This window comes from Mustela putorius, unplaced genomic scaffold (assembly GCF_011764305.1).
Source record: "Mustela putorius furo isolate JIRA1106 unplaced genomic scaffold, ASM1176430v1.1 tig00003914_pilon_pilon_pilon, whole genome shotgun sequence".
Lineage (NCBI taxonomy): Eukaryota > Metazoa > Chordata > Mammalia > Carnivora > Mustelidae > Mustela > Mustela putorius.
Genome location: NW_025422061.1, coordinates 2672699 through 2685202, shown reverse-complemented (window position 1 = coordinate 2685202; position 12504 = coordinate 2672699). Strand labels below are relative to the sequence as shown.

The 12504-nt window shown below is 46.1% G+C and overlaps 1 protein-coding gene across 1 annotated transcript in view; it reads right to left on the bottom strand.

The window, feature by feature from the left end:
* Window positions 1–12504, bottom strand: part of LOC101686749 (gamma-2-syntrophin-like) — a 179829-nt gene that overhangs the window by 59052 nt on the left and 108273 nt on the right. The window contains 1 exon segment of the mRNA XM_045069242.1: window positions 3308–3439. Coding sequence (XP_044925177.1) covers window positions 3308–3439 — 132 coding nt within the window.

Below are 12504 nucleotides of genomic sequence, written 5' to 3'. Positions count from 1 at the left end.
ACCCCACGAGCCTGTTAAATTCTGGCACCAGAGCCGAGCCTGCAGGGTGCATCCCGCATGGAGAACAAGGCCAACGTCGGGGACCTGAGGCTGCATGGTGTCTCCTGCAGATGTGGCGCTCACCTCTGTGGGCACCGGCAGTGGTCCTCAGAGGCGGTTAGGACAGATGTCACTTTGGCCACTTTGAGCAACTGCCATTTGATATGGGGACACAGAGACAGGTGCCCTTCTCTTTGGCACGCACAGTGGATGGGACAGGTCCCCCCCAGGATCAGGGTGACAGTGTCAGACAGGAGTGAGTCCCAGCCACCAGCACTGTTTACATCAGTCACTGCTTGGAGCAGTTCTGAATTTCCAGGAGGCCCAGCCCCACGCTGTGCACTGGATCCATGGGCAGCGGGTATAGTCTGCTCTGGGGCCACCCAAACCCGGGACACTCACATGAACACAATCAATGCACAATAACCCATGATTCCGTGCCCGCCTGTGGAGATGGCGACTCACGATTCCGCGTCCATCCATGGGGACAATAACGTACCTACCAGCAGGGCTCCAGCTTCGCCCCTGACTGCAAGTGGAGCAGGGATTCTGGTGGAGCCGTCCTGCGGGTTCTGGGCCCACAGGGAAGGAGCATCACCCCCCAGGACATCTGGGGTCCTATCCTCAAACACTCATTGCGAATGACATAGGTTCATACTGGCATCTACTCCTTAAAGAACGTTTCAAAAAAATTTGAGGAAATTCAGGAACCTCAACCATTACTGAGGCAATGACTATAGAAAAGGGAAGATTCCAGAAGAGGAGATCCCAGGGCTGCACGATGATGGCCGTGGGGCCGCTGGTGCTGCCATCCTGCCTCCCGAGCCCGAGTTTCAGAGCTGCTCTGACTCATGGCCTGAGCACCCTTCCCAGGTTAACTTCGTCCAAGATTCTAAAAGTGGTTCATTTGAAATTATTTGTTATAAAGAGAATACACTGATCCAGGACGTGTTTTCTGAACATGTTCCTTATACTTCTCATCTTCTCCTTTGGGAGAAAATACAGCGGAACTGCAGGATTTCGTCTGTTCGCATCGGGACAGACTAGAGGGTCTCCCAGGGAAGAGAAGCCTTGTGACTCCTCTCAGCCCCCCATCAGGGGCATTCATGTCAGCTGTGACAGGACAATCACATTTTATAAAATGCAGTTTGAGTCCTGATTCAATATTTTGCTTTATTGTGCTTTCCTGCCCATCTTGACATCTTGCTTCAAATCACCAAAATGTCAGCAAAGCTAAGACCCAGAGCCTTCAGGGAACAATGTGCTCTTGTCTCATGAGGAGTCCCAGGGCTCCCTATGTGTGGGGGCTCAGCAGCATTCCTGTCAGAACAGGGCAGGGGGTGGCCCCAGCCATGTACCATCCCGTGCCCTGCCCCTATCCCCATGGGCACTTGCCCGTGGCCCCAGGGGCGGGCTCTTCTGTGGCCAAGAAGGAAGCCCATCTTGCACCACAGACAGCCACAGAAGCTGGTAGGACATGGCAAGTATTGTCGCTAGAGACACTGCCCTGTGCTCTGTGATGGGGCATTTTGTCCCGCGCCCGGCAGGCATCACTGAGGACACAGCCTGTGAGAAATAAGCATGCTGACCTGCCCCCCCAGGTCTCGGGGCTGGTTTGTGTCTTCCTTTTGTCACGAGAGATGGCAGAGCGACCGGCCAGCCTGTGCTTGGTGACATTCAGTGGCCCTAATTTTCCAAGAGCCATTTACCCAACCACAGGGGTAGGCAGAGACCAGAGAGCATGGACCCAGCCCCGAATGAGCTCTCAAAGAACCAGCTCCAACCAGGAAACAGGTAGTAAGAAAGCCATACCCTGGCATGCTCCACGGGGTCTGCAGCCATAAGAACCTGGGCTGCTCATCTCACTGTGCACACGGCTGTCCACCTGTCAGTCCGACTCCAGCTACCTGCCTGCCCATCGTCCACCCACCTATCCACACTTCCGTCCATCTCTGCCCGCCATTCTGACTACATGGCTACTGACCTTTCCCAAAGGTGGCCACACACTTAAATTCCAAACCTAGAGCAGCTGTTCATGCTACAGTGTCCTAAGCCCTCTTTCACGATGTGCACATTCACTGTAGAAGGCCGTGCAGCTAATGTCGGGTAACCCTGAAAATCAAATTATAACCACTTATGGAAAGCGGTAGAAGACTTTCCCTCCCCTGAATGAAGACAACGCAGGCCTCTCCTGTCCCCCGCCTCACACATGAGCACACGTACAGACACAGTCACAGCAGACGTGTAGGCACGCAGGCACACATACATGGACACCCCTCAGGCAGGCGTGCGCACATGCAGGCACATGCACACGGACACGCCCTCAGGCAGGCGTGCACACATGCAGACACACGTACACGGACACACCCTCAGGCAGGCATGCACACACACAGGCATTCATGCAGACACATTCACAAAAGGTGTGTACACACAGAGGCACATGCTCAGGGAGGCATGTGCACACACAGGTTCACACTCATGTGCACACTCAGGCAGGCATGTACGCAAGCACACACATATGGGTGCACACAGGCACACAATCTGGGAGGTATGCACACACATGCAGACACACTCACATGGACACACCCTCAGGCAGGTGTGCACACACGCAGACATACACACGTGACACACCCTCCGGTGGGTGTGCACACACACAGGCATGCACACAGGTTGTATCAACGTCAGTGCTCAGTGTCAGAGCAGTAAAGTCTTCCCTTGCTGACAGATGCATGGCTCACATGGTTCTCTGCACGCCCGTCATGCAAATAGAAATAAATTCACCGGCCACTTGCTCGCTGGCCTCTTCACGGCACAGAGGATACACCTTGCATCTCTGAAGCTGAGTAATTAACCAGGCTCATATGCCAGGGAGCATCCTGGACCGTGGATGCTGGTCCAGCCTCTCCCTTTATCGATGGTGACAAGGAGACCCACAGAGCTTAAGCAGTTTTTCTGAGGCTGTTTGCAGCTTGGACAAGAATACGCTCTTGCTGACATCTAACTGCAAACATTTGCAAGTGGATACACGGATCTTCTTCGAATCACTGCTTCCCAAGGACATAACAAGAGTCGTGTCCACACCAGACAGAACGCTTGCCCTCAGCAAACCCGCGGCTGCTCCAATCAGTGCTCCTTCAGGTCCTGACTTAAATGGTGCTCCTCAAGCCACCCAGAGCCGGCCACAGCCAGGCCCCCGGAGCACTCGTGACTCTGAAGAGCCGGGTCATGAACGGTGCTCAGGGCTTGTGGCCTTCTAGACCATGGTCACACATCTTAATTTTTCCGTGCCAGTCTGCTACCTCGCGATTTGAGCCATAGACAGAGGAACGGACAGGGTGTCTAGCCAGCGCTTCTCGTACTTTGGTTTGTAAGTTATGGGTGAGGAATGTGACAAAGACGCCTATGCAAAACAAAGGAGAGCCAATGGTCAAGGGGCAGTGAGTCGGCATGGGGTGTGGCGTGGGGCCAACCCCTGTCTGTCCAGCTCACACTCAGTACAACCCAGAGGATAAAACCGCAAGTGACAAGGTCTTCAAAGGTTTAGAAAGAAACAGATGCATGTCCATGAGAGTCTGAACTGTTTCTTTGTTGAACCAAACGTGGCACAAAGGAGAGGAAGGTTGAAGGGGAAGCGATGGGGAGAGACTGAAGCTGGAAGGTGCTAAGTTGAGGAGGCCGGAGGGCCCGTCCCGCTTCCAGTGTCACAGCAGAGTGACTCTGGGTCCAAGACACAGTAACGGCTAGTACTGGGCACATTCACATGTCCAGGTCACAAGGCCACCCTGTCTGGTGGGCAGGGCACAGAGTGAGGCCGGTGGGCACAGGGGGTACGGGGAGTGGCTCCTGCCTGTGCGGTGCCTGCAGACGACACAGGTGTGTGGAAAGCACAGAGCCCAGGCCAGCAGGGTCATGACCCCACCTGGCGGGTGTCCACCAGCAGCACAGTCAGAAGAGGGCTCCAGGCAACAGGGCCCCCCAAGCTCCTGTCTGGGTTCTGGGGGGGGGGGCGACAGCTGCCTCAGTATTCACTCTGGAGCCCACAGCAGGGACAACGAAAGCAGCCATGCACAAGGGTGAGTGCTCCAGGCCAGCTTGCACCTGACTCAGTGCCACTGGCTCTGCCTGCAAACCCTCCCGAAGACCCTGCGGTGCAGCCTCACAGGCCACAGACACCAGGTCTCCACGAGACTCCCTTCATGGATAAGTGGGTTTTCTGGGGTATCCCGATGCCCTCTCCTCGACCAGGGCAGGGGGCCCAGCAGAGGGGAAGGGGCGTGCCGGGAGTGTCCCCCCATGGCACCTGGGCCTCGCTCCCACTCCGGGATGTCCGGCTACCTGCCCTCAGTGGTGCTGAGCCCTGAGGTCAGAGAGACACTGAGACAGAGTGAAGGTCTGGCCATGCAGGAGAGCCTGCACTGGCTCTGCTCAGCAGACAACAGGCACGGTGAGCCCGGGTGAGCCTTCTGGGGCCTCTGAACCCCGCAGGAAGCTGCAGGGCCAGTGCAAGCCTCACACCTGGGAGCAAATCCCCACCTGACGGACACTCCTCCTGCGGAACGCAGAATTGCTCAGTTCTCCATTCTGCCCCAATTAATATGGCTTAGTGGCTTGCAGAGGCAATAAGGCCTGTGCCCACCCTCTCACCCGAGTGCCGTGGGTGCACCTGTCAGGACTCCATGACCGGCACAGGTAATTCAGGAGTCCCATGCCTGCAGCCACCCACTGCGGGCCACGCCGACTCCACGCTTAATCCCCACCAGTCTGTGCCTTTGTGTTTAAATAATATTTAAATAATATTTTCAGCAATAAGGGCCTTTCTAATTCAGTCTGATAATTTCTATGTTTTAATTGGAATGTTTGTTTCATTTATATTTAATGTGATTCTCATGTCCCTGGGTTTAATTACTTATTGCTAATTTGTTATTTTTTCTTCTTGGATTTTTTTTTACTTTGTTGAACATATTCTCCTTTTTAGGGGTTCATTTTTATTCATTATTCTTTTTTATCTCCACCTCTCCTCATTGGTGATAGGGATTGCAATACACATTTGAATATATCGGTGTTTACTCTGAGTCAATATATCATATCACTTCAAATCTCACTAAAGAGGTAAAGGGTCTATACTCGAGGAAATATAGAACACTCATGAAAGAAACTGAAGAAGACACAAAAAGATGGAAGACCATTCCATGCTCATGGATCGAAAGAATAAACATCATCAAAATGTCTATACTGCCTGAGCAATCTATACTTTCAATGCCATCCCGATCCAAATTCCACCAGCATTTTTCAAAGTGCTGGAACAAAGAATCCTAAAATCAGTATGGAGCCAGAAAAGACTCTGAATCACCAAGGAAATGTTGAAAAAAGAAAAACAAAGCTGGGGGGGATCATGTCAGCTGATTTCAAGCTTTACTACAAAGCTGTGATCACCAAGACAACATGGTACTGGCAAGGAAACACAGACACATGAAACATAGACCAATGGATGGAACAGAGAGCCCAGAAACAGATCCTCAACTCTATGGTCAACTAATCTCTGACAAAGCAGGAAAGAATGTCCAATGGAAAAGAGAAAGTCTCTTCAATAAATGGTGCTGGGAAAATTGGACAGCTATGTATAGAAGAATGAAACCCGACCATTCTCTTATACCATACACAAAGATAAACTCAAAATGGATAAAAGACCTCCATGTGAGGCAGTAATCTATCAAAATCATAGAGGAGTCTAGGAGGAGTCAAGATGGGGGAGAAGTAGCAGGCTGAGACTACTTCAGCTAGCCGGAGATCAGCTAGAGAGCTTATCTAAAGATTGCAAACACCTGAAATTCCATCGGCAGATCGAAGAGAAGAAGAACAGCAATTCTGGAAACAGAAAAACAACCACTTTCTGAAAGGTAGGACCGGCGGAGAAGTGAATCCAAAGCGACGGGAAGATAGACCCCGGGGGGAGGGGCCGGCTCCCGGCAAGCGGCGGAGCAACCGCACACAAAATCAGGACTTTTAAAAGTCTGTTCCGCTGAGGGACATCGCTCCAGAGGCTACCCGGGGCAAAGTCCACACGGGGTCAGCGGGGCCTCAGGTCCCGCAGGGTCACAGAAGGATCGGGGTGTCTGAGTGTCACAGAGCTTGCGGGTATTGGAACGGGAAAGCCGGCTGCAGAGACAGAGCCGACAGTAAGCTCGCAGCTCGGGGTGACCTTGAACCGGTCGCAGGCTCGGTGAGCTCAGAGCGCGGCCGGAGGTCAGGCAGACGGGAGTAACTGGGCGCGGTTCTCTGAGCGTGCACTGAGGAGTGCGGCCCTGGGCTCTCGGCTCCTCCAGGCCAGAGACCAGGAGGCCGCCATTTGTATTCCCGTCCTCCGGAACTCTATGGAAAGCACTCAGGGAACAAAAGCTCCTGAAAGCAAACCCAAGCGGATTACTCACCCCGGCCCCGGGTAAGGGCGGTGCAATTCCGCCTGGGGCAAAGACACTTGAGAATCACTACAACAGGCCCCTCCCCCAAAAGATCAACAAGAAATCCAGCCGAGACCAAGTTCACCTACCAAAGAGTGCGGTTTCAATACCAAGGAGAGCAGCAGAATTCTAGAGGAGGAGAAAGCAAAGCACGGAACTCATGGCTTTTTCCCTGTGATTTTTTTTTAGTCTTGCGGTTAATTTAATTTTTTTCTTTTTCATTTTTTGTTTTCTTTTTTCTCGCCTTCGGGTAAAATTTTTTTTTAACTGTTACCGTTTTCTTTTTTAACGTATTTTTTACTAGTTTATTTAATACATATATTTTTTCTTTTTTATATTTTTCTTAGGTGTTTTCTTTTTTTTTAAATTCTTTTTTTTCTTTCTTTTTTCTTTTTTTTTTCTTTTTTTTTTTTTTCTTTCTTTTTTTTGAACCTCTTTTTATCCCCTTTCTCCCCACTCACGATTTGGGATCTCTTCTAATTTGGTTAAAGCATATTTTCCTGGGGTTGTTGCCACCCTTTTAGTATTTTACTTGCCCCTTCATATACTCTTCTCTGGACAAAATGACAAGACGGAAAAATTCAACACAAAAAAAAGAACAAGAGGCAGTACCGAAGGCTAGGGACCTAATCAATACAGACATTGGTAATATGTCAGATCTAGAGTTCCGAATGACAATTCTCAAGGTTCTAGCCGGGCTCGAAAAAGGCATGGAAGATATTAGAGAAACCCTCTCGAGAGATATAAAAGCCCTTTCTGGAGAAATAAAAGAACTAAAATCTAATCAAGTTGAAATAAAAAAAGCTATTAATGAGGTGCAATAAAAAATGGAGGCTCTCACTGCTAGGATAAATGAGGCAAAAGAAAGAATTAGTGATATAGAAGACCAAATGACAGAGAATAAAGAAGCTGACCAAAAGAGGGACAAACAGCTACTGGACCACGAGGGGAGAATTCGAGAGATAAGTGACACCATAAGACGAAACAACATTAGAATAATTGGGATTCCAGAAGAAGAAGAAAGAGAGAGGGGAGCAGAAGGTATACTAGAGAGAATTATTGGGGAGAATTTCCCCAATATGGCAAAGGGAACGAGCATCAAAATTCAGGAGGTTCAGAGAACGCCCCTCAAAATCAATAAGAATAGGCCCACACCCCGTCACCTAATAGTAAAATTTACAAGTATCAGTGACAAAGAGAAAATCCTGAAAACAGCCCGGGAAAAGAAGTCTGTAACATACAATGGTAAAAATATTAGATTGGCAGCTGACTTATCCACAGAGACCTGGCAGGCCAGAAAGAGCTGGCATGATATTTTCAGAGCACTAAATGAGAAAAACATGCAGCCCAGAATACTATATCCAGCTAGGCTATCATTGAAAATAGAAGGAGAGATTAAAAGCTTTCAGGACAAACAAAAACTGAAAGAATTTGCAAACACCAAACCAGCTCTACAGGAAATCTTGAAAGGGGTCCTCTAAGCAAGGAGAGAGCCTACAAGTGGTAGATCAGAAAGGAACAGAGACCATATACAGTAACAGTCACCTTACAGGCAAAACAATGGCACTAAATTCATATCTCTCAATAGTTACCCTGAATGTTAATGGGCTAAATGCCCCTGTCAAAAGACACAGGGTATCAGAATGGATAAAAAAACAAAACCCATCTATATGTTGCCTCCAAGAAACTCATTTTAAGCCCGAAGACACCTCCAGATTTAAAGTGAGGGGGTGGAAAAGAATTTACCATGCTAATGGACATCAGAAGAAAGCAGGAGTGGCAATCCTTATATCTGCTCAATTAGATTTTAAGCCAAAGACTATAATAAGAGATGAGGAAGGACACTATATCATACTCAAAGGGTCTGTCCAACAAGAAGATTTAACAATTTTAAATATCTATGCCCCCAACCTGGGATCAGCCAACTATATAAACCAATTAATAACAAAATCAAAGAAACACATCAACAATAATACAATGATAGTAGGGGACTTTAATACTCCCCTCACTGAAATGGACAGGTCATCCAAGCAAAAGATCAGCAAGGAAATAAAGGCCTTAAACGACACACTGGACCAGATGGACATCACAGATATATTCAGAACATTTCATCCCAAAGCAATAGAATACACATTCTTCTCTAGTGCACATGGAACATTCTCCAGAATAGATCACATCCTCGGTCCTAAATCAGGACTCAACTGGTATCAAAAGATTGGGATCATTCCCTGCATATTTTCAGACCACAATGCTCTAAAGCTAGAACTCAACCACAGAAGGAAGTTTGAAAAGAACCAAAATACATGGAGACTAAACAGCATCCTTCTAAAGAATGAATGGGTCAACCGGGAAATTAAAGAAGAATTGAAAAAAAATCATGGAAACAAATGATAATGAAAATACAACGGTTCAAAATCTGTGGGACACAACAAAGGCAGTCCTGAGAGGAAAATATATAGCGGTACAAGCCTTTCTCAAGAAACAAGAAAGTTCTCAGGTACACAATCTAACCCTACACCTAAAGGAGCTGGAGAAAGAACAAGAAAGAACCCCTAAGCCTAGCAGGAGAAGAGAAATCATAAAAATCAGAGCAGAAATCAGTGAAATAGAAACCAAAAAAACAATAGAACAAATCAACGAAACTAGGAGCTGGTTCTTTGAAAGAATTAATAAAATTGATAAACCCCTGGCCCGACTTATCAAAAAGAAAAGAGAAAGGACCCAAATAAATAAAATCATGAATGAAAGAGGAGAGAACACAACTAACACCAAAGAAATACAAACTATTATAAGAACATACTATGAGCAACTCTACGGCAATAAATTTGACAATCTGGAAGAAATGGATGCATTCCTAGAAACATATAAACTACCACAACTGAACGAGGAAGAAATAGAAAGCCTGAACAGACCCATAACTAGTAAGGAGATTGAAACAGTCATTAAAAATCTCCAAACAAACAAAAGCCCAGGGCCAGATGGCTTCCCGGGGGAATTCTACCAAACATTTAAAGAAGAACTAATTCCCATTCTCCTAAAACTGTTCCAAAAAATAGAAATGGAAGGAAAACTTCCAAACTCATTTTATGAGGCCAGCATCACCTTGATCCCAAAACCAGACAAGGATCCCACCAAAAAAGAGAGCTATAGACCAATATCCTTGATGAACACAGATGCGAAAATACTCAACAAAATACTAGCCAACAGGATTCAACAGTACATTAAAAAGATTATTCACCACGACCAAGTGGGATTTATTCCAGGGCTGCAAGGTTGGTTCAACATCCACAAATCAGTCAATGTGATACAACACATCAATAAAAGAAAGAACAAAAACCATATGATACTCTCAATAGATGCTGAAAAAGCATTTGACAAAGTACAGCATACCTTCCTGATCAAAACTCTTCAAAGTGTAGGGATAGAGGGCACATACCTCAATATCATCAAAGCCATCTATGAAAAACCCACCGCAAATATCATTCTCAATGGAGAAAAACTGAAAGCTTTTCCGCTAAGGTCAGGAACACGGCAGGGATGTCCATTATCACCACTGCTATTCAACATCGTACTAGAGGTCCTAGCCTCAGCAATCAGACAACAAAAGGAAATTAAATGTCCAAATCGGCAAAGAAGAAGTCAAATTATCACTCTTCGCAGATGATATGATACTATATGTGGAAAACCCAAAAGACTCCACTCCAAAACTGCTAGAACTTATACAGGAATTCAGTAAAGTGTCAGGATATAAAATCAATGCACAGAAATCAGTTGCATTTCTCTACACCAACAGCAAGACAGAAGAAAGGGAAATTAAGGAGTCAATCCCATTTACAATTGCACCCAAAACCATAAGATACCTAGGAATAAACCTAACCAAAGAGACACAGAATCTATACTCAGAAAACTATAAAGTACTCATGAAAGAAATTGAGGAAGACACAAAGAAATGGAAAAATGTTCCATGCTCCTGTATTGGAAGAATAAATATTGTGAAAATGTCTATGCTACCTAAAGCAATCTACACATTTAATGAAATTCCTATCAAAGTACCATCCATCTTTTTCAAAGAAATGGAACAAATAATTCTAAAATTTATATGGAACCAGAAAAGACCTCGAATAGCCAAAGGGATATTGAAAAAGAAAGCCAACGTTGGTGGCATCACAATCCCGGACTTCAAGCTCTATTACAAAGCTGTCATCATCAAGACAGCATGGTACTGGCACAAAAACAGACCCATAGATCAATGGAACAGAATAGAGAGCCCAGAAATAGACTCTCAACTCTATGGTCAACTCATCTTCGACAAAGCAGGAAAGAATGTCCAATGGAAAAAAGACAGCATCTTCAATAAATGGTGCTGGGAAAATTGGACAGCCACATGCAGAAAAATGAAATTGGACCATTTCCTTACACCACACACGAAAATAGACTCAAAATGGATGAAGGACCTCAATGTGCGAAAGGAATCTATCAAAATCCTTGAGGAGAACACAGGCAGCAACCTCTTCGACCTCAGCCGCAGCAACACCTCCCTAGAACAACGCCAAAGGCAAGGGAAGCAAGGGCAAAAATGAACTATTGGGATTTCATCAAGATCAAAAGCTTTTGCACAGCAAAGGAAACAGTTAACAAAATCAAAAGACAACTGACAGAATGGGAGAAGATATTTGCAAACAACATATCAGATAAAGGACTAGTGTCCAGAATCTATAAAGAACTTAGCAAACTCAACACCCAAAGAACAAATAATCCAATCAAGAAATGGGCAGAGGACATGAACAGACATTTCTGCAAAGAAGACATCCAGATGGCCAACAGACACATGAAAAAGTGCTCCATATCACTCGGCATCAGGGAAATACAAATCAAAACCACAATGCGATATCACCTCACACCAGTCAGAATGGCTAAAATCAACAAGTCAGGAAATGACAGATGCTGGCGAGGATGTGGAGAAAGGGGAAACCTCCTACACTGTTGGTGGGAATGCAAGCTTGTGCAACCTCTCTGGAAAACAGCATGGAGGTTCCTCAAAATGTTGAAAATAGAACTGCCCTATGACCCAGCAATTGCACTACTGGGTATTTACCCTAAAGATACAAACGTAGTGATCCAAAGGGGCACGTGTACTTGAATGTTTATAGCAGCAATGTCCACAATAGCCAAACTATGGAAAGAACCTAGATGTCCATCAACAGATGAATGGATCAAGAAGATGTGGTATATATACACAATGGAATACTATGCAGCCATCAAAAGAAATGAAATCTTGCCATTTGCGACAACATGGATGGAATTAGAGCATATCATGCTTAGCGAAATAAGTCAAGCGGAGAAAGACAACTATCATATGATCTCCCTGATATGAGGAAGTGGTGATGCAACATGGGGGCTTAAGTGGGTACGAGAAGAATAAATGAAAGAAGATGGGATTGGGGGGGAGACAAACCATAAGTGACTCTTAATCTCACAAAACAAACTGAGTGTTGCTGGGGGGAGGGGGTTTGGGAGAAGGGGGTGGTATTATGGACATTGGGGAGGGTATGTGCTTTGGTGAGTGCTGTGAAGTGTGTAAACCTGGTGATTCACAGACCTGTACCCCTGGGGATAAAAATATATGTTTATAAAAAATAAAAAATTATATTAAAAAAAAAAGAGGAGAACACAAGCAGCAACCTCTTCAACATCAGCCACAGCAACTTTTCTCAAAACACGTCTCCAAAGACAAGGGAAACTAAAGCGAAACTGAACTTTTGGGACTTCTTCAAAACCACAAGCTTCTGCACAGCAAAGGAAACAGTCAACAAAACAAAGAGGCAACCCATGGAATGTGAGAAGATATTCGTAGATGATGGTACAGGCAAAGGGCTGATATCCAGGATCTATAAAAAACTTTCTAAACTCAACTCCCAAAAAACAAATAATCCAGTCAAACAATGGGCAGAAGACATGAACAGACACTTCTCCAAAGAAGACATACAAATGGCTAACAGACATATGA